This window comes from Vespa mandarinia, chromosome 15 (assembly GCF_050613455.1).
Source record: "Vespa mandarinia isolate Hongniang chromosome 15, ASM5061345v1, whole genome shotgun sequence".
Taxonomy (NCBI): Eukaryota; Metazoa; Arthropoda; class Insecta; order Hymenoptera; family Vespidae; genus Vespa; species Vespa mandarinia.
Genome location: NC_140824.1, coordinates 4872501 through 4897060, shown reverse-complemented (window position 1 = coordinate 4897060; position 24560 = coordinate 4872501). Strand labels below are relative to the sequence as shown.

At 35.5% G+C, this 24560-nt stretch overlaps 3 protein-coding genes across 8 annotated transcripts in view; all 3 read left to right on the top strand.

Moving 5' to 3' along the window:
* Nucleotides 1-413: 413 nt before the first annotated feature.
* LOC118449658 (uncharacterized) lies at nt 414-2252 on the top strand. Of its 2 annotated transcripts, XM_085661455.1 has the most exons (3): nt 414-544; nt 1057-1289; nt 1465-2252. In XM_085661455.1, exons 2-3 carry the CDS (start codon nt 1131-1133, stop codon nt 2245-2247), a joined length of 942 nt encoding a protein of 313 aa, XP_085517581.1. In that variant the 5' UTR covers nt 414-544; nt 1057-1130; the 3' UTR covers nt 2248-2252. The 2 variants fall into 2 exon arrangements, with proteins under 2 accessions (XP_085517581.1, XP_085517580.1); XM_085661454.1 differs by lacking the exon at nt 414-544 and having other exon boundaries at nt 939-1289.
* Nucleotides 2253-2750: 498 nt separating this feature from the next.
* On the top strand, nt 2751-5071 carry LOC118449728 (rRNA methyltransferase 3A, mitochondrial). 2 transcript variants are annotated; one of them, XM_085661453.1, is made up of 5 exons: nt 2751-3094; nt 3163-3401; nt 3479-3634; nt 3739-4166; nt 4671-5071. In XM_085661453.1, exons 1-5 carry the CDS (start codon nt 2751-2753, stop codon nt 4716-4718), a joined length of 1215 nt encoding a protein of 404 aa, XP_085517579.1. In that variant the 3' UTR covers nt 4719-5071. The 2 variants fall into 2 exon arrangements, with proteins under 2 accessions (XP_085517579.1, XP_035740525.2); XM_035884632.2 differs by lacking the exon at nt 4671-5071 and having other exon boundaries at nt 3739-4297.
* Nucleotides 4736-24560, top strand: part of Jupiter (microtubule-associated protein Jupiter) — a 26570-nt gene continuing 6745 nt past the window's right edge. The window contains exons 1-2 of one of the 4 annotated variants that reach the window (XM_035884635.2): nt 4736-5121; nt 23752-24161. In XM_035884635.2, coding sequence (XP_035740528.1) covers nt 5081-5121; nt 23752-24161 — 451 coding nt within the window. In that variant the 5' untranslated portion in view covers nt 4736-5080. Of the gene's footprint in view, nt 5122-13107; nt 13664-23751; nt 24162-24560 lie in introns of those variants that run through there. The other 3 variants (XM_035884634.2, XM_035884636.2, XM_035884639.2) reach the window with 3 other exon arrangements.

Sequence of the window (24560 nt, the reverse complement as noted above, 5' to 3'; positions counted from 1 at the left end):
CACTTTTCGCAATCACTTAGTTACCAACCCAATAGTATTATAAAGTAATACGTATGATATAAAAAAATCTGTATACGTGTACATACTCTCGTCTGTTCGACCGAACGAATTTGAAAAAGAATGTAACGTAAACGTACAACGTACAACCGGTAAAAAAATGTATTATCCGAATAGATTTTTCTTCCCATTTATTCCGGTATGGAAAGGTATAATCTTTCATGAAATAAAAGAATTTGTGATGTCAATATAACCATAACTCCACGTATTTTGGAAGCGGCAATAGGTCATAATGAAACTGTTCCCACCATTTTGTTGAATTTCTCCTTCCATATGTATTCTTTAAAAGGAATTATTACGTCAGCACGGCACTTGTATATATAAGATAGATACTTGGAGATCAAGCGAAAGTAACCAACAAATCAGTGAATAATACATTAGTGAGAAAGAAGATGGAGTGGAAAATTCTTTAGCAACAAATATCGAGAAGTGTTGGTTTTTGTGTTCGATAATGTTTTTGAATCTTATCCTTGATGTTGTTATGACGGTATATATATATACATATATACACATATACACATATATTAACTTTTTTGAAAATATTTTGTGTTTTCATAGGATATAAAATAATGATAATATTTTATTTGTGTTTATATAGATATTTTAAAAATTGATTGAGAAATTCGGAATCGTTAGACTTGTTACTTAGTAATTGTCTTCTGAGGAATATCCTATTTATGACGATTTATAGCAATTGCTTTTTTGTTATCTTCTGATGAATTTGAAGAACACAGCAAATTTTCATTATATGATTTAAGAAGAAAATTTGTTTAATTCCTCCTTCTTATTAACTGACAAAAACGCTTTGGAAACTTTGAAGAAAAACTCTTTCTATTCCTTAAGTTAGATAATATTTTAATATTTGTTTTTATTCAATAAACATGGCTAAAACACCAATAATGATTTTACAAGAGTTAGGAGTGAAAGAAGGTTTTTTACCGACTTATATTTCAACTTATTCACAAACTAGTAAAAATGTAAATATATTTATGTTTGAAGTGAAATATAAAGATTTATCAGCAGTTGGACAAGCTTTGAACAAAAAAGAGGCAAAACAAAACGCAGCTCAAAATATGTTAACGTTACTAAGAGAATCAAAGAGTACTCCTATAATAAGACCAGTATTACCATTAAAAAATATTAATACTGGTACGTCAGTTTTGCCAAATTCACCTTTATTAAATCAAGCATTGTTGTTGGAAGATCATAAAAATTATATTGGCTCTTTACAAGTATGACTCATTTAAATTATTATTTAATACTTTTTCTTTAATCTTATGAACAATACAGTATATTTTCATCATCGTACTCTTTACGCTTTACCAAGCACGTGTAACTTTATTCCTTTGTAAATACTTTTCATTTGTAATATGATGTGAAATGAAAAACATTGTTTTGGTTTTTTAGGAATTCTGTATAGAAAATAAATTAATACAGCCTGAGTATGAAATTAGTCAAACAACTGGACTAGCGCATGAAAAGAATTTTACGATGTCCTGTAAAATAGGGGCGATAACCGAAGAAGCAATAGGAACTACAAAAAAGCAAGCCAAACAACTAGTTGCAAAAAAAATGTTACAACGTCTTCACAATTCTAATGCATTGATTATACCTAAAAGTCAGTGTGAATCAAAAATGAATGATGGTTCTGAAATGTGTGACGATAATATGTCTAAAGAAGCAAACACAAATGCTTTTGAGGAGTTAGGTTTACGAATAGTCAATCTTAATGTAAACATACTTCAGAATGATATCGAAACAAAATATTTAGAATTGACTTCCAAGAAATGCTCAGCTGTGCTTTCAAATGAAAATCTTAACTTCCAGAATTATCATTTATTTTTTAAAGGTTTTATTTGTGATAAAGTTTGCGATGGTAAAGAGGAAGAATTAACTTTTATATATGACAATATTAAGAAATTTAAATCAAGCCTTTCGAATACAGAGAAATATGACACTGTTGAAATAATATCCCTTGAAGAACAGATTTTAGAATATATTACAGATAAATTGAAATTAAATATAGAAAAAAAGACTATATCTTGTAAAAATCCGTTGCTAAAGATGGTTGCTTTTAAAATACATACTCCTCTACCTATTATTCAATTTGGTGCGAATAGCAACTTAATGACTGCAGAGATAATAGCTTTACGCAATATACTTGACACAGTTATGATTTATTTGAAATAACTAAATGAAAATATATAAAATTTTAATTCCAACATTTATATTTTTATACAATTTCAATATTTTGTATTCGTATAATTTATTCTCCATACTTTATTAACATTTAACAGAAAATATGAAATTATAACGACTAATTCGAAGATAATAAAATGTGACTGGAGAATATGACTGGAAAACATGACTATCGATTTATTGTTCAAAATCAAAAAATTCCCTGCTTAAAGGATGTTATTTCGTGTTTGAAAAGTGATCATACCGTTTATCACCATACGAAATATATAGATATTTACTCGTACCTCGTTAACTCTTTTCTATCAATTTCTGCTTTATTGTCTATCATTTTAAGAAATTCTCTTCATTTTTATTGAATGTTTGAAGATACACATTTTAAAAGTTTATGACGAATTACATTAAATTGATTATTCCTATGATTAAGGAAAAGTACGAAGTGTTTATTAACCTCCATCTTGATTTCTAACCTACAAATAAATCCTAAAGAAGTAATAATGCAGTTCAGCGCCAGACAATTATACCTGAGATTGATTTTGAATGGAAAAGTTTTGGATAGATTTACTACAAAGTCCACGACAAAATGTAAATATACCAGATGGGCGCATCGTAAACCAGTTGCAATAGTTAATGAAAATGAATTGTTTAACGATCAAAATGAGAATAATACGGAGGCATTACGAGAAGGGAGAAGACAGCGTGTTAGGGCCAGGAAGATTAAGTCGCAAGAAAATGTTCCTCCAAATCAAGAAACTCTTTCAGATAAAGAAAATAATAAAACCAATATAAACAAATTGAGTAATCGTATTATCAGTCTCAAAGAAAATGATGACATTATTACGTGAGTATATAATATCATAGAAATTTTAATAATAAAAATAATATATAAATGCATGTGTTTTATTTCAGGTCCCTAATGGTAAATGTCAAGTCTCGCAAGAGACGAGAAAAGAGCAATCAGATTCTTTTGGAAGGCTATAGACTAATCAAAGATGGGATAGAAGCTGGAGTAAAACCGGAAGTTATTCTTTTTTCCAGACCGTCTGATATTATGGATTTAAATTTACATGAAGAAGTCAAATTATATAAGGTTCCATATAAAACGATGCAATTATGGAGTAACTTAACAACTTCTCCAGGAATTATAGGTAAGCCCTGGTAAGAATCCATGTCGTATGTGTAATAAAAAATAATTATAATTCTTTTCTTTTTCTCCATCGTTAAGGTATTTTCAATATTCCTGACATAGAAAGGGTAGAAGCTGCACCTAATGCTTTACCTCTTACAATTATCTGCGACAATATACGCGATCCAGGAAATTTAGGCTCTGCAATCCGCATTGCTGCTGGCGTTGGATGTGAGAAAATAATATTATTGAAAGGTATAGTAGAATAATATTATTGAAAGGTGTATTATTTTTCAAAACCAAAATGTACGTCCGTAAAGAAAAATTGGGAGGCGATAGTTTCAAATATATTTTTTCAGGATGTGTGGATTTATGGGATACCAAAGTATTGCGAAGTGCAGCAGGTGCACATTTCAGATTACCGATATACACATTAACTTCTAATGATCTTTCATCATTCCTATACGATGGAATGAACATTTTTGTTACGGATAACAATCCAACGAATATTACGAATAATATTTTCGATAGCCATAATTCGAAGAACAAATATTCCATTTCGAAGATTTATGAAAATTTTCCTCTTCAGAATATGGAATTTCCAAAATTTAATGAAAATTTAAAAGAATCTGAAATGAGGAAAATTATAAGGACATTGCAATCTCAGCTTCCAATTATTCCATATTACGCTGTTGATTATTGCACGAACGAAATTGCGCTTGTAATAAGTGGTGAAACGGAAGGATTAAACCTGGAAACTCTTAAATTACTGTGGGAAAAACAAGCCGTACGTGTAAACATACCTCTATTAAATAATGTCGAAAGTTTAAATGTTGGTGCGGCACTTGGAATAATATCGTTTGAAATTCAACGACAGTTTGTATTTAAGCAAAGAGAATAAAATGATAATACGTATTATACGATCAGTGTCGAATAACTGTATGATTAAAAAAAGACAAAATAAGGAAGATTATTTATTTTATTTTATTTTATTTTATTTTATATATTCGCACGTATGTGCGACGGCGCATATGCATGTGTTGTGTGTGCGCGCGTGCGTACTCGTATGGTACATTCATTTAATGCATTTCAATTTAACGCGGCCAATCGAAGTTTCCCTAAAATCGTAAAAGACCCTATATACGCATTAGCGATTTCAGAATGTTTCTAGATCTAGGAAAAAGTTTTGTTGACATTGGCGAAGCGTGTTATTCGTACGGCACTTCCACCCCCTTTCTCCTCATGTACCGGCGTATATCCATATGCATAATATCGTTTCTCGAGTTTTCAGAAGAGGGTGGTGGGGGCGCCGGTTTTTGCGAGAAGAAGGACAAGCTAGCCATTCCTTTCCGTCCTTTGTGCATCGTATCGCGGAAACGTGAAGTGCGCGCGCATATTCTCTGTGCATCGCGTGCGTGCGTGCGTGCGTGCGTACGTGCGTGGAGAGAGATCGTTGAATGAAAGAGCAAACAACGAAAAGGTAGAGAGAAGGAAAGAGAAAGAGAAAGAGAAAATAGTGAAAAAAGAAAGGAAGAAACGAAAGAAGAACGGGGCGGTACGTATGATCAAACTCGATGTGTATCGTCGTCGATCGTTCATAGCGAAACGTACCGACGTATAAATATCTAAACTGCCAACGATATCTACCGAAGAGAACGACTAACAAAGGAAAAGGGCGAATTTAACTCAAAAGGGAGAAAAATGTGGGCTGGCGAGGATCAAACGCAACGTTATAAAACCAGGTTCGTTCTTTTTTTTTTTTTTTTCTTTTTTTTTTTTTTTTTAATCTTTTTCATCTATTATATCTTCCAACTTATTATTATGCGTTTCTTCGTACTTTTCTTTTTTTCTTTTTTCTTTTCTTCTTCTCCTTTGTTTTTCTTTTCTTTTCTTTTTCCTCCCCGCGCCCCTCCCTACATCCTGTACCAAGATTGCGTACGTTATTTTCTTCGTTTTTCTTACTTGTATATTTATTTATTTATTTTTTTTTCTCTTTCTTTCTCCTACAGTGGCCGCGTTGCGACGTGAACGCAACTCGTAACGTCCGTTTTGTGATATTTTTTTGTCTTAACCTATACATTTTGTTCCTCCTTATTTTATGCCATCGATCGTTTTCGATCGTTGAAACGCTGATGAAATCTTTCCCTTCATATACCACACACCCCTTGAATTCGCGCTCGTTATTTTTACCGGCGTTTGAAAGGAGACAACGCGGGCGTCGTGGAAGGGATATGTCGCGCAGGCATAAAAGTGAATGTGTGTATATTAGTGTAGAATAATACAATAAATGTTGAAATTTTTACATCGACAAGTGTCATCATTAATAAAGTGCTGCAGCATAACGGACTCTGTTGCATAATGAGCACATTAAGGAACAGTTTTTGTTTTATGAGTAAGTTATGTTTCGTATAATATTCAATTTTCCTTCCCTGTTACTTTTGTGTTTTATTCTTTACTAGATTGTACAATTCGATATGTTACAATTCAGTGATTTTGTTAGGTTAAAGAGAAGCTGCTTTCGACTTGGAACAAAGTGGAGCAAGCATCCGTATGAATCTGTACAACTTTGTAACGGTTGAATTATATCATCAGATCTTTGTCCCACTCCATTCTACTTTTCTACGAAAGAAAATAGTACGAAGATCTCTATGGTAGTAATAATTATAGAATTTATTCTTCTGTCATTTTATGTATATCATATCTTGATCGATAATATTATTTCGTTTGATTACAGTTTTCATCAGATTGACGTCATCCAAATGTTATCATCGAGTTGGGAATGATAAAAATTGTAAGGAGTTCTTAATAATGATAATGTAATCTAACTTTCTTCCACATTATAATATTATTTTATTGGGTAAGGGGAATTTAGATGGGCTAATAAATAGAAAGAAGATTGCAAGGACGATATGATATGGAAGATATTTCAAGAATGAAAGGGTAAACTTGGAAAATTGATGAAATATCAGTAATTGGAGCATTGTTTATCTGGCAAACAGGTAATACAATTCCAAAACAGTAGAATGAACGAACAAAAGAGCACAATGACATTGTACAACTTTTAGTTACATCTTCAATGTCTTTTGTTGCACTTTATTTGGTGTTTTATGTAATTTTGAAGTCGGTCCTAACAAGATCCGACTTCATTCATTATCCAACAACGTCATGTTTATACGTATCATTAATAATTTGTTAAGCCTGTTTGTATATTCCTAAGATTCTTTGTGCACTAAATATTATGTGTCTGTTTATTTTATTCATTCATTCATTCATTCATTCATTCATTCATCCATCATGTCTCTTCGTTACATCTGTTTTTTTTTTTTTTTTTTTTTTTCTTTTTGAAAACGAACAAGATAAAATGCGATAAAAAAGAAGTTTCGTTGGCAATATAAGATAGAATCGCGTTATCGATGGAAAGGTCTGTTTTAATAAATACAGTATAAAAGATAAGGAATGATTCATACAACGCAAATAAAAGATTTCGTCAGAAACATTGTGCGCTTACATTCGCTAGCGAATATGTATGTAGAGATAGCAGCTTGTCGTGAGGCATACACAGTTCGTTGCGGAGCAGAACGGTGAACGTACTGCAATGTTCAAAGTCAGGCTGTGCTACTTAGAGATAGTGTCGAGCGATTGCGGTTACAGCACAACCTATCTCATAGCAGGTTGCTACAACATCTCTTCATTTCACGCTCCTTCCTCTTCCGCAATTCATCTAACGAGCGCCATGTGGCCACATACCTGATGATTTCCCTCTCTCCGAAAAGTCTTCTTCGTCCATTTATGAAAAAAATTTATGTGAACGTCATCATCATGATCATAGGTTTTGTCTTTTGAAATAACTTTGACGTTACTTCTCTGTGTTATAACTCGAAGACCATCTTTTTTGAATTTACTTAACTCATTTAATATTTTCTTTTTGCATTTTTACAGCAACCGTCTATACGAATGATTAAACTTTCTTTTTTTTTTTTTCCTTCATGTTCAATTCTTTCGCTTAACTCAAAGGAAAAGTTACCTTTTCCTCTCTCATATGTATAGATTTCACCGTTGGTGGTGGAAAAAGAGGAAGGAGCGAAAGTAAATACGACATCCTCGTCGATTTCGTGACACTCCTTTGGCTTTCTTTGCATGTGCATCGACACGCTCGATAGCTCTCTTCTTCTCTTCCGTGCTTCTTCGTTCATAAATACTGGAGCTTCTTAATGAAACGTTTCCGGAGTATACACTCCTATCAAACTTTCCAAATGATTTCAAGACTGTTCCGCGGAAAGATAATATTCGTAAAGAAATAAATAGTCGAGAGAAAAAAAACGAAATATTCTCAAATATGGGCACGTGAAGGTAACGTAATACGTTGAAAAATATATATAGATTAGAGTAGTTTGTATCATGGCTCTCTTGAATATTTCTGTATAGTTTGACGGAAGTAAAACGTCAATTATCTTCCAGTATTTCTTTTCTTCTTTCTTTTTCTCTCTCTCTTTCTCTCTATCCCCTTTCTTCTGTCTCCCTCCCTTCCTCTGTCTCTGTTTCTATCTCTCAAGTATCTCTCTTTGTCTGAGAATAGAGTTTCAAGTTTTTCGAAAGGGTAGACTTTTGTGCGAGACACTAAAGCAGCCTTTAAATTTCGGATTAACGTGGAACAAAGAAATGTCTTAGAAATGAAGAAGGAGACCAGACCGGGTGTCTGGCAACTCGTTTACACCAACGTCGTGCACGTTCATTCAATGGTTCTTAAACGTCTTAGAAAGGAAAGTCGAGTCGCGAGCCAAATAGAAATGTTTTGTTTAAATTTTTATTCGATAATTTATTCATTAATCGTGACCACTCGATATTGGATGTAAGTAGCATGCCAACTATGTTACTCCAGTAACTTTTTCGCTCTTTTCTTTTTTTATTTCAACTATATAATTGAGAATTTTTTCAAATTTTTTTCAATTATTATTTTCAAAGACTTTAATCCTCAACGATTGTGAAATTGATCGAATTCGCGTTGAAACATAACAAGATCTACGTATGTAATTAGCTTGATTTCCTTTATGTACGATCAATGTTAAACGATCGATATATCAAGAATATTATCTCCGATCGAATGTTGAGCGTCCGTTAATGTCAATCATGTTTCGATTGACATTGACAGACCAACCATTCTTTATTGTGACGCAGTTTAACGATTCGCTCTATTGAAGCATAACGAAGGCTATCTTTGATCGGTTCTTCCTGGTGGTCTTAGGAGAAACATTTACCGAGTATCATCGTCGTCGTCGTCATCGCCGTCGTCGGATTCGGCGGATCTTCTGCATTCTTTTTTTATTTTATTTTTTTAATATCACCAACGTCATTTTTTGTATATTTAAATACATACATAGACATTTACAAAGTTCACTTATTTAAATTAGAGCTCTTGTATAAAAGATTTTGTAGCAATCCGTTTTATTCCATGAAATACTTACACGTTACAACCTCGAGCATAATCGTAAAAATAAAATAACAAGGATTCCTACGGCTTGTCTAATGTTAGCTCACAGTATTTTAGTTTCGTGGCTGCTGTCTTCCTTTTACCGCACTCGCGAACGGTGCTCACCCTGTGTGTAAACCGCTGCACGTCCGTTCAAAACGGAAATCATGTGTAGAACCGCATTTCGGTACCGTTCTTCGCGAAGAAGAACCTTATAATGCTCATTACGAATGTGATCCTCATTTATTGTTTGAGCAACTTATTTAAATCTACATTTTGTTAAATTTACATCTATGATATTTACCCACAGACTGAATTTTATCGAATCTAAAAAAAATTAAAATTTAATTTATTCAAATTATACTGTTAAAAGATTGATCTCTAATCGTGGATATACGACGTAACGATTTTGTATGATTAGAAGAAATGATACATAATTTTGTTACCTTTTGAAAAATAATTAGACCGTCGTAAAAGAGATAAGACCTTTGTAAAATGGACAAAAATGATATACGTACGTACGTATGATCGGGTTTATCGAATTTATCAAATAGATCGAGCTTATTTAAGAAAATTTCTAATGATTCAAACGTAGAACTTGAAAATATTTAATCGGACTCGCTATAAAGTCTGTCATAGAAGATGGTATCAGACTGATTAACAAAGCCTAATGAGGGTGGAATAATGTTGCGATTATTTAACGATTTTCTCTTGCCCGCCTACGATCGGAACGAGAGAACGTAGATCCTTACGTGTCCCATTGGCTAGCATAGCGACACCAGAAACAACTTCCACGGCAAGCAAATCGTTCGAGCTTGAATCCTCGCGAGAGGGATATCCGTGGGATTCTTGGCAGACAAGTCAAGAATATGTACTTTCTTTAAGTCGATTAAAAAACGAAATTATCCCGAGGAAAAGAAGAGGAATAAAAGGATTTGTACAATTAATGGTTGACGTTAATTCAAAACCCGTTAACACGTTAAACATTCAAGTTTAACGAGAAAAACGATTGATTACATCCTCCGTGAAGAAGACTTATCAGGCTAGATAATAACGTCCGAGAATAAATTACAAATGTTTTGAATATCTTCCTTTTTTTATTTTTTAATTTTTAAAATTTTTTTTTTGATCGTAGAGTTTCAATAATTCAATGGCTTCCGTATTTAACAAAACCTGTTCGATTGATACCGACAACCGTTGCTTCAGAAATAAATATACCCTTACATGCGAAGACCTTGGACATTGTTTTTTAGAATCAATAATGCATTCGAGGAATACATGCGCGAGTCGAGATGTGTCCTTATCTTTTTTTTTTCTTTTCTTTTTTTTTTTCTTTTCTTTTTTTTTTCTTTTTTTTCTTTTTTTTAAATAACGCGGTCAAAAGTAGACGGGACACAGTCGGAGATTGGAAAGACGCTTGAAAGAAAATGAAGAGAAATCCTTTTGTGGGACGTGAGAGCAATTCCATGGCGCCAAGGGAAGATAGCGGAAGTAAGTGCCGTCATACAAGGAGCACAGGTTTCCTCTCTTACCTCGAGAAGGTGTTGCCGAGGATTATCAAGGTGGTAGTAACGGAAGGTTGGCCTTCGTTAAGCTTACCACACTGTCTGTAGCCGGTTGCACTCTACCGAAACAGCAAACCAGACTTACTGCCTCGTGCATTTATTTTCTGGTAGGATTTGGCGCACACGTATACCTCCGTGTATATACGTATACATTCACATGTACACATATATATACATATATGGACACATACACGCACACACATATATACACAAGTCGGCTTTTACTTTTAGCCTGAATAGTTTTCCAACAAAATGCGGCATGCGGTTTTATATTCACAAAACCGGTCTAAACATGATGGATAGTCAATGGAAGTTATACGGAATTCATTGTTAAAAAAAAAAAAAAAGAGAGAGAAACAAACAAATAGAATGACTTTATGGATCAACATTCGAGTTCTAATTGAATGAATTTCGTGGGTTAGCTTCTACGGAAACTCGAGACCTATTTGTTAAATACACTTAAATAGATCGCTATTTAATTAATTGATTACTCCAAGAGAGTTTAGAAACGGTCGAAGAAAGAAGGAAGGGTGTTTCGACCCTGCAAACATCCTACGTGTCCTACGTTGACGAAGGGCGTTGACAGAGGAACTGCGTAACAACAACCCTTCGTTCTTTCCCTCTCCCTCTCTTTCCCCTTTTCGAATAAACCGCTGAAACCCTGAAAATTTCGCATCGAGTTTCGCTGTATGAATAAAGGTGGAAGCCGTCCCGCGTTTATCCGTGTATCCAGCGATGTGTAGCTGAGGGGAACGAATACCTTCGTCTGAGGCGGTAAACGCACGCAGGACGTTACTTATACGAACGTCAATTTTGCATTACCGTTCATCAATGTGTTCGACGTTATTCTTGCATCGTGTTCCCAGACTAAACGATATCGATTCGGTTCGATTAATTGTAAAGCATGCATATGTATATACCATCTGTATTCGTCATCTTTGTTATGTCTTTTGATACGACAGACGCCGTGTCCTTGCTTTTTTTCTTTCGATATGTGCGTGTGCGTATATAATTGGACATTATTCATATAATTTTTTTTTTTTTTTTTTTTTTGTAAATTCTACAAAGGCATATTTCGAATAGTAACCCGACGAAGTGGAAACCCAACGAGCTATTATAAATGTCTTTCGGTATCCATCTCTTTGATGCGTTGTTACCTTGCAATCCATCAGTCCGATCATTATCGTTTTAATGTTAGCTCATTACCTTCCTATGCGTGATATCAGGCGTGGCGATAGGTGCGTATGCACTTAACTAGGTGTAATGTAAAAAATCTTAGGTAATGACATCCGGCGTTGGACGTAAAATATGTAGTACGTCTTCGACCGGCAAGAAAATATTCACGTGGTTGGCTTAGTAACACGTGATTTTATTCCATCGGTTATCCTGTCAAAACTTTCTTCCGTCGTTCGGTAGAAGATATCTATGTATGTAGACGTGGCTTGCGTGTATATAAAGAAGAAAAAGAAAGCATCGCGAAAATGGAAGATGGTATATAAAAAGGGGAGCAGTTAAATAAATAACCAAGACGTCTGCGAAACGTCGAAGAGAAGGAATGGAAAGAGAGAAAAAAGGATAAACGAATAATGGTCGATCGAATATCGAAAATTTAATGAGTCACAAATATAGAAGGTATCGTTGTAACGCGTACCTTGAAAAAAAATATTTAATCGATATTGAGAAGTTTGGCGGATGTTAATTATATACAAAATTATATATAAAATACAGAAAAAATATTTGTAGACGAGTCTGTGGGATCGAGAGAAACTTTTTTCCCTCGATGATCGATAAGATCTCTCTTACCTGTAATATATGAAAAAAGTATCTTTTAAAGTTGGCCATTCATCTCGAAGAAGATAGAAAATAAATGCTAGTGAATAACATCTCGAATGATTATCGCCGCAGGACGTGTTCCTCGTTAGCAAAAGGATTCCGCGATCATCTCTCACAGAGCACGCACACACACGTACACATATGCACGCGCGCGCGCACAATTTCTCGAGCATCTTCCTAGCCGATGCACTTCTCGTTATTTTCGAGCGTGGCACGTGCGTGAACGTGCGCTTGCGCGCGCGCGCGTGCATCGGGGCTCAACGCGTCTGCAGGATGCATTTCCCCCCACCATAACAACAGTTCTTCTCCTACCATCTCTCCATGCGTCCCTGCAGAAGTCCTCTCCTCTCTCCGGTCTGGTTCGCCGAGCGTATTGATTGAGGTGAATGCACGACGTCGACGTCGACGCCGACGCTATCGTCGACGCCATCCCCCTTCCTCGCCAATGGTGGGGGTGAAAGTGCATACGTCGACGCTCCAGGGGGGTGGACTACTCCCGATAGAGAGATGGCGAAACAACACGGTTCCTGGTCCAAGTGACTTTGACGAAGAAGAGAAAGAGAGAGAGAGAGAAAGAAAGAGAGAGAGAGCACAAGAGAAAGAAATTTGCTCTGCTTTCCAGATTTCAAGAGCCCTTAGAAATTAAAAATTTACATCGCTAACGATGATTCAGCGTAATATTAATGTATAAGAATTTATGAATTACATAAATTCGTGTTAATTATCCGGATGGAAAATATTAGAAATTAAAGGGTTGCGCGAGTAGAGAGCGATACGTAAGAGCAAAAGAGGGAGCGAGAGATAGCGTGTCTGTGTGGTAGTGGGGGAGGGAGGACCGGCCGAAGAGATTGGTGGGGAGCGCCGCTGCCGGTGGTATATACAAGCGAGATCCTTGTTCGACTGTCAGTCTCCCGTCGGCATCGCGACGATAAGAGTGTTCTAAGTTTTACGTCTGAATCAGTGACCTGTAAACTTTTTTCTATCATTTTTCTGTCCCTTTCGCGTACATTATATCAAACGGGAAGATTGTTTCCTTCTCCTCTTGAGAGTGAGAAACAGAGAAAGAGAGAGAGAGTGAGAGAAAGAAAGCAGTCAAGGACTTTCTGACTCACTGGTGTCAGCGATATCGGGTTGTTGGTTGGTTGGGCGAACACGAACCCTCCCCTTCTCTCTTTCTCTCTTCTCTGCTTCTTCTCTCTTTCTCTCTCTTTCTCTCTCTCTCTCTCTCTCTGTCTCGAGCTCTCCTCCTCATCGGCATCGTCGTTAAGGGAGCGGCTGCTCGTCGTCGTCGTCGTTGTCGTCGGGTAGGAAGTGGTGGGCGTCTCTTCTTCCTCTTCGTCTTGCAGGATTATACGTTATGGCAACTTACGCAGCTTACAGACACGTCGAGCTCGACAACGTTGGTTACGGAAAGAAGAGGTGGGTTCTTTTTTACAGATTGAAATTCAGAAAGATGGAGGAAAGGAAAATGAAGTATGGAGGGATGAACAATGATGTCTCTCTTTTCCTCTCTCTCTATCTTTCGTTTTTCTTTTTGTTTAGTTACTTACATACCTCGACGGATTTTTACAGATCCATTTTGTCCCAAAAAATATTTCTTCGATTAATCGAAATATATGAAATTTAAAATTAACGAGTAACATTTTTGTATTTAGTTTACAGTTAGTGTAAAAGTTGGATGGATGCGCATTCAAGAAATTCGATATTTTTTCTCGGCACAAAATGGTATTAAAAAAAAAAAAGAAATAAATAAAGTAAAGAAAAAGAGAATAATAAAACAAAAAAAGATTAGAGATATGGTGGGGAGAAAATGCGAAGAAGAAATGCGCGCGCTCCTGCCGATATTTCTAGTTTTCAAGTTGACCGGGAAATTCGTTGTGACGGAACATGTGTTTTTACAAGAAGCGCGATATTTTTGATCGATTTACATGTAGATGCGCATACACTTTGGCTAGCATTAAATAACCGAGAACGTCGCATTTTTGCTTGTGGTATAAACGAACTCTGCAAGTTTAATCGGAGAATATTATCGATGAAATTTAAAGAAATAAAAAAAGAATAAAATCAACTATAACAAAATTGACGTGTATGATATTAAAATTCTGAAATATTTCTCGTTTACTTTCGATAAGCGCATTAATACGAATCGAATCGAAAGTTAATAACATTTAATAACGTATCCATATCTCGAAGTAGATGAAAGCAGTGATTAATAATAACAATAATAATAATAAAAAAGCAAGAAGAAAGCAAAAAGCTATGAATTCCGTTAAATGATCCGTCGTCGTTTACATGCGAATTAACGCATGTTCTACGTTCTCGAGTTTGCAATTGGCCTCGATTTTTGTTCACGTATATTTCAGGAAGTATGGTATAGTTTATCGTTCAACTGACTATCATTAACGCTATATTAAATCGGCCGTACGTTATCGTTATTTCTTTTCTACGAACGATAACCGCAGAAAAAGAGGTTCGAATTAATTTACCGACGAGCTCATAACGGCTTAGCAGCACCGCAAGATGAAGAATGAAATGAAAAATAGAAAAAAAAAAAAAAATAATAATAATTGAAAACTTAAAAATAAAAAGGATGGAGAAAAAAGGAGCGATTAAAAATCTTCCGGGTGATTCTATTTGCTTGACTTTTGTTTGCGAGCTTCCGTGTAGGACATCAATTAAAAAGCAAGCTATACATTGAGAAAAGGAGTTTAAGAAGACGAAGAAGAAGAAGAGAGGCACAGCAGCTGGGTTTAGAAAGCGTGACCGCCGTTTTGTATCTTATCGTACGTTTTGCGTTCCATAGAAAGGATCAAAGGTGTCTAATTACCTTATTTTTTTAGTTTTTCGGTGACCCAGAATTCGAATATTAAGTCTGGTCATATAAGAAAATTATGCTTCCTTAATGAAAGGTGTGATGAAACAATGAGATCCTTTTTTCTCTCCCCTTCCTAATATACTCTTCCTTTTTTCTTTTTTAATTCTAAAACCAATGAAAAAATTTGTCTTTTCTCTCCTTCTCTTTCTCTCCCCTTCCTAATATATTCTTTCTTTTTTTCTTTTTTAATTCTAAAATGAATGAACAAATTTGTCTTTCCTCGATCGCTCGTGAAATCATTAGAAAAATTTTTCTATATAATAACCCTATCTATGTTGTTTTTTTTATTTCTCTGGAAAGCGAACAAGAAAAGATATCTATGGTATGGCCGAAAAAAAGAAAAGAAAAAAGAAGTACGATTTTACTCGTTAAATCGTACGACTTTCTCGCAGTGAGGGAAACGTTTCGCGACTATTTCTGTGCTTTTCTTCGAGGACAATTACCGCGACTTCGGAAGGAAATCTGTGGACATGATAACCGCCTTGGACGAGTTTCATTCGTATTACAGACCGCTTAAATATGTGTATCGTTTGCACGCAGGACTCTACGATGCCTTTCTGTAACATATATTGCGTTTATATATATATATATATATACATACACAGGCACATATATATATATATATATATATATATATATATATATATACAATACCAATGTAAAGTAGGATTGCTATTGGAGATTATAGGAAAGTTGTAGCTCTTATTGTGTGTTACCAGTCGATTGAATGCAATACAAAGTGCAAATGCAAACGTGTTTTCTCTCTCTCTCTCTTTCTCTCTCTTTCTTTCTCTTTCTCTTTCTCTTTCTCTTTTTTTTCTTTCTATTCGTGCGTGAAATCAAGCGCGATATTAACTTGTACGAAGAAACCTTCAAGTGGAGGCTATACGGAGGAATTCTTTTACAGGCTCTTCGCGAATTTACGATTCGCCATGGACAGACGGAAATCTTCATTTCCGTTAACCGTTTTTCGTCCTCCTTTCCATCGCCATTGTAAATATTACAAGATCTTTCTTTTCATAGGAATTCATATATATATATATATATATATATATATATATATGTTCCTTCTTTTTTTCTTTTCTTTTTTTTCTAAGTTTTTTTCAAGTCACGCGACAAAGAAAGAAAATGGTCGATTTTAACGATAGTTACTTGCATATATCCAAGAGCTGATAATTCTCTAACGAGTTACATTGTCATCGTATATGCATCGTGAACGATGATATTTAAACGTTCTTCATTTTCCCGTTCATCATTCTCCCAGCTGATTCATCGTTAATAAACTCGAAACGATATCGAGACATGCTAAAAATGTTAACTGCTCAGTCATCCCTTGATTTCTACCATTCAGATTGATAATTATCGCTTTGTTAAGAAGCGATGGATGTAGTTACCGTATAAGTTCTCTGCCAGTCAATAGCTTCTCTATGGGAACTTGGTATAATGATCGCTTTGTTTTCGAAATGGTTTAATAAATAGGAAGACATATTGATTGTTCTGGGTCAGTCGATATATATATATATATATATATATATATATATATACATACATATAAATTATGTCTATGTGTATTATAAGTTATGAGAAGGACTATACTTATTTTTTACCAACTATTGATTTCGTCGAACCTTGTACGTTGGCCTAATCGCGAAAGAACATCTGTGTCATGATATAAGTCAAAAAAGAGAGTATAATGGTAGGTGAAAGAGAGCAATTGACTGCTGCAGTGTTCTCTGCATCGTTGCAGAGAATAGTTCTAAAATGCCATATGTTGGACATTGTCGTGGGAGTGGACTTCATCATCGACATTTATTGACGCTATACAAATAAGAATGTCGACAAAAGAAAAAGCCCTAATTCGAATTCTCTAAGCTAGGAAAAAAAAGAGGAAATGGTAGATAAATAAATTAATCAACTTTTAACCGATAGAAAAAAAAGCTGAGATCGTCAATTGGGATGATCAATTTTAACAATCTAAATGGGTGTGCCAATTTTGTTCGTAGAATTTGTTTTCAAGGCTCCTCGATAATTAGTTGATTTAATATGTTTTATTGATCGTTTATTTGAGTAAAGCGTAGGGAAGATTTTTCGAGTAACATTGATCAAAATTAAGGTTTTATTTTTTATTCATCTAATTTTATATTCATCGATTAGATTTTTCTTTTTCCTCTTTTTTTTTCTATTTTTAGATCACTTCTATTTTAGTAACGATTACTTAAATAACGTATTCCGCTTATCAATAAACCCTAGCAAGAGTTAAGCTATATGTCAGTCCCAGTATTATTATTGTGCGGTCATCGAGCCGAGCGGGCAGCACAAACAACGGCTCTTTTGTCGCGTGGTTCCACGTGTAAAACGAGATAGGCCAGAGTCTCGTGTATCCGTGTCCGTCGAAATATATCGTGTTACATCCAATGAGACTACCATCCGGATGTGGTGTTCGAAACTCCCTCTTCTAGCTCCTACCGTACTTCCATCGCCACCACTACCTCGTTGACTAGGAGGATAGAAACGACGGGGTTAGTCACCCCCGCCCTATTGGGTGGCACACGCGTCGTGGCACCGTGCTCGACGAGAAAGGGTGGATTTGCTCCGACCAATACCTACATGTATATGTGTTGCAGCCATTGGCTTCGTTTACTCTCTCTCTCTCTTTCTCTGTCGCGTTTGTCAGAGTGAGCTTTCGAAAGTATCTCTGGCCACTTCGCAGGGCTTCCTCGAAGAAAAAAACCGGATTTTATCGACATGGCGCGTGGCTGGTAGAAGCCACTCTTTAATAAGGTTGAAGGGGAGAGAGGAAGCGGAAGAGAAAGAGAGAGGGAGAGAGAGAGAGAACTTCGTCAAGTGACCATCTCGTGTTTTAATGAAGCAACATCGAAAGGAAGAGCGTCTTAGTCTTTTTATGTCTTATCTTCGGATAAAAAAAAATATATATATATATATATATATATATATATATATATATATATATTAGGTACGATAATGAACGGGAAATAATTTAGAAAAGTGACGAAAAGAGAAACAAGAAATATTTTTGTTGAGAGACTCTATGGAGTGGAGAAGACTATCGGGTGTCCGATTACCACATCAGACTTCATGACAATCAATGATCATGTATCGGCGTATCAAAGGGGAAGTATCGGATTACACTGAAGATGAGATAGTAATGAGAAAAAGGAAGATGCGTGAGTACGAGTTGAGAATAACCGGATTATCGATTAATCAACTTTTTTGATACCTCTAAACCTTTGGATAACTTCGCAGATGCAGAAGTGCAGAGTGCAACAAAACAAGCAAAAAGAAATCGTGAAAATTATAGATCTCTTACGAAATCCATAAAATCTTTGTGCGCCATTCCGATCGAGTTCCTTTCATATTTGACTAACTATGAAACGTTGCGTTAACTTTAACATCAAATGGAGAAGGGGAAAAAAGGAAAAGAAAAATTTGTTTAAAATAAAAGGAAATACTTCTAACGGGCGACCTACTTCGTATGGCAATCAGGAAACCTTTTTTTTTCCCCAGCGATAAACCGATAAACGTTAACGCGTAATATCCGGCTATAGATATGAACGAGATGCAAACGAATCGTCTCGATGAGAGACAGTGGATTCGGAATTATTCTGGAAAAATAAAAGAAAACAGAAACGATAGGAGTATCGTTTCAATTGGCATTGGAATATTCAATATTTTTCCTCGAATTAGCACCGAGTTGAGTGGGTGGAATTTATTTGAATGATCGGCTTTTATTCGATTTTCAAAGGATTCTCGTTTAACAAAATGTTAAATGATAATGATATTAGAATCGGGGGAGAGAGGGAAGATAATAAAGAAAAATTTAAAGAGTAAGAGGAAAAATCTCGAAGAGAAAATGTGAGAGAAGAGGACGAAGACGCGATAAGAAATATCGATCGAAGAGCGTGGAACGTTTTAAGAGACAATAGGAGAATTAAGTGGCATGACTCTTTGCGTGGTGTGTCTTGATACGGCCGATTACGCCATAGACGCTATAAGCGAGGTCTTCTATACGCACCACCCACATCCCTAGGAACCTGGTACCATCATATTTATAACCTCTGTTCTTCTCTAATGTTATAGTCAACTATCCTTTACATATTTACGTGCTTCTTTCGTAAATGGACCGTGCATTTTACGGTAATCATTACCTTCTATTGTCCCAGTGGTAGCGTTATTACGCTTTAACACTAGTTTGAAAACCTTTGTTTTCTAAGTGAAACTTTAAAAAAAAAAAAGGAAGAAAAAGAAAGAAAGAAAGAAAGAAAAAAGAAAAAATCATTATAATCAGTAAAAAAATCTATTGTTTTTTTAAATAAAAAATAGCTGACTCATACAAGATTCTTGATATTTTTTTAGAAAGTTTGTACTTTTATGAGAAATAAGGAATTATGAATCGATTCCTTTTTCAAGTTAAAAACACGGATAATCGAATAGTATGAATTCTTGAATTTAAATGAATTATCCAAGATGTAACTAATGAAATGTCGAGCCAGCAATCATGTCATTTTCTAAGGAGACTGTTTAGGTATCGGAGGTTGAAATCGAGTACTTATTCGGAATCAAATAGGTCGAATTAAGTCAGGCTGATGACGACGACGACGACGACGACGACGACGACGACGACGACGACGATGATGATGATGATGATGATGAGGATCGATCGATCGTTCGTTGTGTGGTTAATCGGGCCGAACGTGGGTGTAATTGGCCAATTAGTTAATCCCTGATAAAAGTTTCGTCGTGTATCATTAGTCCTTCACGATTCATTACGAGAGATCTTTAACTTGTATCCTGGCGGATTCTTATTTATTAGCCCGTTACATCTTATCATTATCCGTTCGTACTAAATCTAATTTACGTGATTAATCGTCAGCTAGGGAGATTATCGATCACGAAAGATTTAATATCAAAATTATGGAAATTATTCTCAATGTTATCATCTTGTAATTCGTGTACTATGTACAAGAACGTTCGAATTTATTCGGAATATGGTAGAGAAACGTTCTCAAACTCCAGTGAGACTGTGGCAAAGTACGATTAACTTTGGCCGAGATAATTCTCGTACCGCGACTAGATGAGTAACAGCATTCCACGGAAATTCGCTGGGCGTCAATGACACCAGCGAACAACACACTACCGACAATTAAACTCCACGTAGTTTTTTATTTCTTTTTTATCCGAGAGATACATGCCTCTAGTATTTCTTTTTTTCCTTTTTTTAACTAATCATTATTTCTCTCTCTCTCTCTCTCTCTCTCTCTCTCTCTCTCTTTCTCTACTTTTATTGCAATGATTCATCGATCGTGCAAGTATATATTATACGAGATAGCCTTTTTAATGTACAAAGAAATGATTTTCTTTTCTTTGTTTTGTTTACGATAATATCACATTATAGATTTCCGGGCCCTACTCGACGATGACACGTACAAAAAGTTATTGAGATGCCTAAAGTGATAGTTAACTTGTATCGACGGTAATGCTCGAACGCATACGTGATAAGATGTCTGGCCATTCACACGTACTCATTTTGTTGAATACGAAGTCGGCAGGTCGATAAGTACTATGCTTCGCTTGTTGTATAAGGCTTTTGCTTCTTTGTTCTTTACTTCTCTCTTTCTTTCTTTTTCTGGTACAGCAATAGAACGTATCGTTCTTCGTCTAAAATCAAAAGGAACGAATATTTACGGAAATTTTAATGTATTCTCGCTAAGAAAAAAACATTGTTTTTCATTTTATCGCATTAAACTCTTCGATAATACGGTCACGTTATATAATTTTCTTATAAAATTGTATAAAACAACAAACAAAAAAGAAAAGAAAAGTAAAGGTTATAAAGGGTTAAAATTTTGTTTCTTTTTCTCTCTTTTTATTTCCTTTTTTTTTCAGAGTAAAAATAGAAAATATAACAGTTAACGACTTTCTATCGTGTTTTTTGTCTCGTTCGTACGATCGAAGTCAAAGTTTTTGTGTAGCTTCTCGCGTTCCGCTTGCGTGACAAGATGGCTAAAGAAAAGGGGTGGTTGGAGGACAGGGAAGAGAGGGATAGAAAGTCTCCTCTCTCCGTCTTTCTCTCTCTTTCTCTCTCCCTCTCTAAATCGGATCCCTACTTATTCGAGAAGATTCGAAAAAAAGGAATCGGTGAATGATCGATAATCGTTTTAATCGATTCCGCTTGAACCAAAACCAATGTAGCACGGAAAGTGTTCGGCCCTCGAACCGTAACCGATATTTTTCCGGTTTCCGTTCCCGTAACAACACCGATTGAGAATAACGGTCCTCGTCGAATGGTTACGGTTTCCGAAAGTAGTAGTACGAGGAAGCCGATTTGAAATAAGTCAAATGCCATCATGTTTGTAACAGGAAGAACAGAGAGAGGGAGAAAGAGAGAAATGCAAGAAGAATTATTAAATGCAAGAAAAGTTTAACCGTTATTGAACGTGATTGGCTCTTGAAAAGAAAAGATGAAAAAAGAATCTTGAAATGGACGTATGTGTATGTGTACATATATGTACGTTTATATACATTTATATATTTATGTATATATATAATATACATTTTCTTATTATCCTAGTAAATAATCCTTCAATTATATTCTCTTTCTAGGCCAAGATCATTTTTCTATTGTTAAGACGATCACGAGATACCTCGTGACAAAGTTACATCGCTAACAAACGGCGATATCACCGAAGATGACACGATTTTCTTTACTTTTTATTATCAAACTGAAAATATATGTATGTATAACGATGAATCATGGTTAGTTTTAACTGTGTAAAAACATCCCTCGAATTTTAGCTAAACAATAGAAATATGACTCGTTTGTTTTTCTTTATAATTTATAATCATTTCGAATATTTCAATGGTCTTGATTTCTTCAATTTCCGCTCTATAGAAATAATATTCTAGTTTTAATTATATGATAAATGGAATAATAAATCTATATAGGTACGCAAAACGATCGGTACTCTATTACGTATTTACTTTATAAGAATGAATCGAAGAGGCGTCGACATTCATCATACGGCATATTTCCCGACACACCCATCCTGTTGTTCTCACCATGGATTTTCCACTTCCTACGATCGAGAGATTATCTTCCAGCTCGAATATCGCTTTCGAGCTTAACTGTACTCGATATATATATATATATATATATATATATATATATACATATACATATATATATCTTGGATTGTTTATGGGAAGTGATAAACGAAAATAAGTTTCTCTGTGAACAAAGTTTGTAAATCTTTATTTGTTAATTGCTAATTATTTACTATTTATATTCCTACCTGTGAACAAAGAAACGACAATTTACGTTTATATTTACACTATTTAAATTTTATATTTCACTCTTGTGCTACTTCTCTCGTCTACGTTCTATTTCTTATTGCCCTTTTCTCTCCCAAATCTTAACGGCTCGGTTTTGTAGGTAACTAAAGAATTTGTAAATAACAAAAACAATGGAAGGGCGGAACATGAGACGCGCGGCTAATCTTCCTAAAGAAAGTATACTTTCTTTAGATATATATTAAAAATTACATTACGATAATCTGTTTGATGAAATTTTATTTAAAAAGAAAACTACATTAAACATTAATATATTCTAATTATACGCATGCAAACATTTAAGATTTGAATCCAATTCGATTGAAAAACAACGAACAGCACATTTTGCTCGTATATAAATTTTTGTTGAAGGGTGGAGGAAGGGAATAAATCGCAAAAATACATGCAATGTATTTCACGTGGGCGATGTCCCGTTGTAATTTCTAGCGCAAACCCAATCAATGAAAATGATGAAGTACACAATGGAGTCCTTAATGAGCGAAGGGTGGTACCGCGCATGTTGCTGCTCTCAGTGTATTCGCGGAAGGAGGGACTGACGACGGATTGTTTTCTCATTGATTAAAATCCTTTTCAATGGGTCGGCCGTGAAACGTTGAAAAGCGGTTGGTTGGTCGGCTAAAAAGCTCACTGAGTTGTTTTCGACGGGGGGTCGAGACGAAAGTATTTCGTGCGTCTAATTGCAGTCGCTCTAATTGCGCCTCCCTCTTTCTTTTTTATTTCCTTCTCTTTCTCTCTATTTCTTTCTCTTAGAGAAAAAAATGAAAAAAAATGAAAAAAACAAAGAAAGAGGGAACGATGAAAGAGCAATACACTAAGCTCGGTCGCACGCGCCACGACGAAGCGCGTGCCGCGACCCATCGAGAGAACCGTCGTCGTTGACTCGGTGGCTCGTTAAACGAAAATTAGAATTGATTTAGCTGCTAGATTGAACGGTACTTTATCTCTCTTTCTCTTCTCTTACACGCGGATGCAATCGCATGCAACCATGGCGCCGTTGCTAATAGCAGCGCGAGCCATTCCGAATCATCATACTGCGATTTTTCTATTTTATGAAATTTTCCAATTTTTTTTCCTTCTGTTTTCGTTCTCTTTTCTTTACATGATATATATTCCATTATAATTCTATAAAACGTATCGACGTGTAGAATTTTGATGAGATTTTAAAGAAACATTCAATAATGCGTCACTACCCATCGAATGTAAATAAATAATCGTTCCTTCGATTTTTTGTCGATTTATCAAAAATTTGTTGATGTTATTTTAGAGTATTGAAACCACCAGGCGGTGGAAGCAGCGACATCTTCGGCTCAACTCAAGACGAGACCAGTCCACGCCGTGTGAAGAATCACAATCAATCTCAGCTTGGTAGCGCATTATTCGGTGACGCACCCGATTCCAGCAACAACAGCAACAACGCGACCGGCAATATGGATAACAACGGCGGCGAGATTACACCACGCTCCGGCAAGCCCGGTAATGATTCATACAATCGCCTGTTTGGCCCTCCCGATGCCCCACCCACAACCCCAAACGCGAAAAATTACATGCGCAGCAATATACCCCTCAACGGGGATGATACAACGTCGCCCGCGAAAAGTACATCATCCAGCAACTCGAGCTCGAGTATCGTCAACGGCTTTACCAATAACAACTCTAACGTCAACGATATCACAGGTAAGGACATCGTCGTCCTTCGCTGATGGAGGACCACCAATCTCCCTTTTCCTCTTCCTCCTCCTTCTCCTCGTCCTCCTCATCTTCTTCCTCTTCTTCTTTTTCTTTTTCTTCTTTTTTTCTTTTTCCTTCGTTTTAATCATGAAAGTATCTAGATACAGATACAAGGATACACAGGCAGGCTAGGACATTTCAATGAAAACCTTGTGTGTGTGTGCGCGCACGTGTAAGTGTATATGTGTATAGGTGTGTAAGTGATAAGTGTAAATGTTTCTTGCTCTTTACGAATATGAAAAAATATTTTTGTTAACCCTTGAATGCTATCATAGCTAAATTTTCATCTAAAAGAAAAAAAAAGGAACGATTTGTAACACTAATCCTTTGACTATTTGTTCAGAC